The sequence below is a fragment of the Charadrius vociferus genome, unplaced genomic scaffold, assembly GCF_000708025.1.
Source record: "Charadrius vociferus isolate BGI_N301 unplaced genomic scaffold, ASM70802v2 scaffold15, whole genome shotgun sequence".
Lineage (NCBI taxonomy): Eukaryota > Metazoa > Chordata > Aves > Charadriiformes > Charadriidae > Charadrius > Charadrius vociferus.
This window is the reverse complement of record NW_009650064.1, coordinates 8,554,205-8,558,953: the sequence shown is the minus strand read 5'-3', so window position 1 is coordinate 8,558,953 and position 4,749 is coordinate 8,554,205. Positions and strand designations below refer to the sequence as shown.

General features: G+C 42.4%; 2 protein-coding genes across 2 annotated transcripts in view; one reads left to right on the top strand and one right to left on the bottom strand.

Annotated features, from left to right (window-relative positions):
- Window positions 1-451, bottom strand: part of NBN (nibrin) — a 26,376-nt gene extending 25,925 nt beyond the window's left edge. The window contains exon 1 of the mRNA XM_009891940.1: window positions 403-451. Coding sequence (XP_009890242.1) covers window positions 403-451 — 49 coding nt within the window. The remainder of the gene's footprint in view (window positions 1-402) is intronic.
- Window positions 452-791: 340 nt separating this feature from the next.
- Window positions 792-4,749, top strand: part of DECR1 (2,4-dienoyl CoA reductase 1, mitochondrial) — a 20,937-nt gene continuing 16,979 nt past the window's right edge. The window contains exon 1 of the mRNA XM_009891860.1: window positions 792-863. Within this exon, the coding sequence (XP_009890162.1) occupies window positions 792-863 (72 nt within the window). The remainder of the gene's footprint in view (window positions 864-4,749) is intronic.

The following is a 4,749-nucleotide window of genomic DNA, read 5'->3' as shown; positions in this document are numbered from 1 at the left end:
CCCCACCATCCCCTGCAGCAGCCGTGTCCCTCTGTGCGGCCCTTCATAGTGCGGTAATACCCTGAATAAAATGCATCGCACGCAGAACGGGAAATACCGCAGAGATTCGGCTCTGAACAGAAAGCAACTTTGGGATAAAATGAAAGAAGAAATAAGCTTACTAGGATTTTAAAAGCCGTGCAGGTGTGGCACCTAAGGACCTGGTTCAGTGGTGGACTTGGCAGTGTTAGGTTTATGGTTGGGCACGGTGATCTTCAAGGTCTTTTCCAACCTAAATGATTGTGTGATTTTGTGATCCTGGGAGTTTGAAGGCCATTCCGCAGGTTACCAAAGAGTTGCTACTCTTATTACACTGAATTTTGTGGAAAGGAACAGCAGAGGACAGGTATGGAGAAGCCATACGTGCATGACCCCCATCACACACGTTGAAGGTATGGTTCAAAATACCCATTTCTCCTTGTGCTACAAAGCTCACGAGGAGCAGGGTGTCAAACTCCTCGTGTCATAGGATCATAGAATGGTTTAGGTTGGAAGGGACCTTGAAGATCATCAAGTTCCAACCCCCCTGCCATGGGCAGGGGGACCTCCCACTAGACCAGGTTGCTCAAAGCCCCATCCAGCCTGGCCTTGAACACCTCCAGGGATGGGGCCTCAACAACCTCTCTGGGCAACCTGTTCCAGTGCCTCACCACCCTCAAAGTGAAAAATTTCTTCCTAATATCTAATCTCAATCTGCCCTCTTACAGTTCGAAGCCATTCGCCTTTATCCTATGGAGGCAGGATTATGGATGATGTCCATAGTCATATCGGCTAGCAGCTGGAGAGCAAATTTCTTCCTACTGGGCAATCGGCTTGCTCCTTGGGTAATGAATATTGGTAATTGCTTGCCCTTTATCTTTGCAAAACAGCAAAAGCTTTTGGAGGTGTGTCCAACAGTTAAGAAGTTTAAGCATCAGAAAACCCATGGAGTTGAAATGGCGTGAGAGAACCCAGGATAACACTTTTCTAATAGGAAAAGATTAATTTAAAACATACAGAAATGTAAATATGAGCTGTCAGTCAAGAAATGTTATTTCTGTAGAATCACAATCTGTTTAATCTTCATGTGTTGTAACTTTAAGTATCCTTTGTCCTTAAATGTTCACTTAGATACCTTTTTATATTTTCTCTCCTACGCTTCTCCTAACATAAATGATCTCAGTCTCCTTAATCTCTTTTCTTGTGAATTTTCTTCATCTTCATTGCTTGTTTTTTTAGTCCCTCATAACTTTGCGATTTCAGTCAGTTTTGAGCTAGAATGACCAGAAATATAGAGCATATCCTAAATGAGACTATTTCTCAGCTTTGTATAACTGTACTTAAATATTCTTTGTATTGTTGTCATTATTCTGTGTCTTATTTATCCTATTGGCTTGACTTCTGCGATCACAACCTCGTATGACAAATCATCATCATAAGAAACTGTATGAATCCTCTAAACCCCACTATAATGTTTATACTTCCAATTTCCCTGCATTTATCCAATTTTATTTTATTTTCTGGTACTGTGTTTTCCCATTCATTTACCTTCTAGACTTCTTGAGTTCTTGCTGTCTCTCTGACCCTGATTGACCTGTCTGTCCTCTAATATTTGTTGGTTTTCTACTTGTTCTTTTTTTCAGTTCATAAATAAATGATTCAGCAAAGTCTGAAACTTGGAGACTATCAGGGCAGAAAGAGGCATTTCAGATATTCATATGGACTGCAGGCTTAACCTGCATGTAACTGGTGAAATAGTACCATAGGTGTGACAAGTTTCTTTGGACAATGTTGTCTGAGTGGCAGAAACAGCGTAGGCATTCAAGTTTACAATGAGGACTCCAGTTTCTGCTGAGCCTTATGTTATGCCACTTGGCCAAACCCTTGAAAGTCTAAATTATGCCTGCCAGCATCTATTTATTACATCTTAGACATTTCTGTAAGAGATTTTTGAGATGTAATTATCTTTGCAGAAGACTAGTGCTAGTTAGACACTTTTGGATCATGCTTTTCTAGGTGTTACCGTTTATAATTACTTTTTTCCCCCACAGGTATTTGATTTAGAGCCTTACAATTTCTCATGTTACCCTACAAGATTTTTAAAAATCGGGTATTTTCTACACTGTAAACCTCCTGACTTACTTTAAACCAGAGATTGGATGTTTTAATATTTCAGTTAAGCTATTCTTAAACTCTTCCTAAACTTGTAAATAAGCATCACTCAAATTGAAGTAGGATTTTATATAGTGGAGTAATAGCCTATTAGGCCAATTTATTTTCCTTGTAAAATGCACGCAGTCTGCCTTCAATTATATTTTTAGATCCTGAGACATGAAAGTGTTGTTGTAGTTTAAATTTGTCTGCTTCCTAGTCTTGGAGACCACTTTCTTTTTATTACAAAAGAATAACAGGCCTGGTATAGGCCTGTTACTAGGTTATTTTTATTTACCTGTTGTGAAAGTTGCTGAAAAACATTTTCTGAAATTTTGGTTGGTCCTATCTTTTTGTTCGGTCCTATCTTTTTGTTCACTTTTATCATGACAGTACAATGATTCTTCCAGAAGCAGCTGTGCGGCTCATTTGTATCTTCCAACGCATAAAAGGTTTGCTTTTGTAGTTTGTTGCCTCTTACTTGTTAGCTTCATTCCAGTGAAGCTTTCTAAATTCTATAGTATTTGTTCATTTTAAAATATCTCTTGAACTAAATTCAAGAGATACTCCCTTTCTCCAACTGTCCTTTTTTTTGTTCAGTGATTACATATCTCTTGAGACTCAGTGTGTTTTGAATTCAACTGATTTGAATGAAATATTACTGTCTAAACCTTACAATGACTCTTGAACACGTTCCAGATATTTGACGTATGGCTTTGAGGATACTGTGGGAACTTCTGCTTGGTGGTGCGGCACTATTGCTTCAGTGACTGCTGGACAGTGTCACGCCCCACTCAGAAGAGCCGGGGGCAGTGACTCAAATTCACAAATCCTCAGCAGTATGGACTAAGGTGAGACAACTCTCAAGGTCCGTATACAAACATTTATTAGATTCCCACAGTGATTAATATATGTCTTAACTAGGTCCACGATAATTGGTTAGGTATATAACAAATTATGGCAAGCAGTAAGGAATGTCTTGTGTTACTTAACAACTGTAAAAGAAAACAGAAGCAAAGGGATAGAGAAAGAGAGAGAGATAAAAGAGATCACTGGTCCTCGTTCCTGCGTCGGTCCAGCCAACTGGGGGTCTCTGGTTTGTAGGAGCGCTCCTCTGTGGATCCCTCCCAGCGGCACTTATTTTCCCCTTTTATATTCACTGTATCAGTACAACCCGCCCTACGGCTACGGTGGCAGTTTCGTCTCAGGTTTCTCTCCCCCCCAGGTGACATGTAGCATGATTTGGGTGGAGAGACGAGTGCTATAGTCACGTATGTTTAGCATAATCTCTATAATCTTCATTAGCATATGTAGGGTGTCAACTTTAATATGCATTTTGCAGATAATGAGGCAAAGGTTATTCATCAGACACAATGGCCCTGAAAACAGAGAACAAGCTTCACAAGTTGAGCAGAAAGTCCTGTCTCCACAAGACTTACCCAACCCACGCACATCCTCTGCTATTCAGACGAGTTTTCTTCTTGCCTGAGTCACGCAAGAGGTAAGCTAGTGTTAGCCTTACCTGTCCTTTGAGCACAAGGCCTGCATTACCCAGACTCTACGTTACCCATCCTGCCACTACAGTTACATTTCAAGGTACTTGCGAGTGTTTGAGACATTCCTTGGAGAGGCTCAGAGGGCCTCTGCCCCCTCCCCTTCTCTCTCCTCAGGCTGCTTCTCTCAGTCTTTGTTTTAGGGAGTTATAAGTCGTCTCTTACAGACAGCATGCAGGGCCAATAATTGTGTGTTCCAGAACTTACTGTGACAACAAACAAGAGCATCCACAATATTTTTCTCTAGAATTTGAACATTGAGCTGTTTGACCATTTTTATACAGGATGCTGATGACTAAGCCTTCGGATTTTAATTTTGATGCCTCTGAACTCCCATAGCAGTGTGTATTCAGTTTGCCCTGAATTCTTAATTCAAAAGTCGATAGTACAGACCCACTCATAGGTTTGTCTTCTTTCATGCCAAGTTTTCTAACTGCGTAGATGGGTCGGTGTGGTCTCTTCTCAGAATTTGCAGCTTTCTTGAATCCATGGGTTCTTACAGCTACCGTGCTACCCCCTTTTCTGAACTCAGTGCTGAACTCGAAAAGAGGAATCTCAGGTTTTGTGGTAAGCCTTGTTGGGCAGCAGCGAGCACAGCACAGGGTGTTGGTGGTGCGGTGGAGCCAGTGTGGAGCCCCTGGGCTGCTGTGCCCGGGCCTGATCCGTACAACCTCACCCCAAATCAGGTTGTGCGTTAACACACCCCATTTGAGAATCCCAATTCGCTGACTGCCCTGCCACCGCTTTTCTTGTATTTCTTAAATGACCCCTTTCCCCTGAAAACGCACGCCACGAACTAGCAAGACCGCTTGACCGTGCTAAGGGCATGCAGGGCAGCTCCGTTCCTGGGTTTAGATCCCACACGGCAAAAAATGAGATGTTGTTATTTATTGTGCTTCAAATAGCACTGAGTAGATCATTTGCGAGGGCCATTTGTCCCTGAGCAGCTGGAAGTCGAGGGCCCCGGGCGGTGGCAGGGGCCGAGCCCCTGAGAGCAACGGGGCCCCCCGGGCATGCGCTGGAGCGA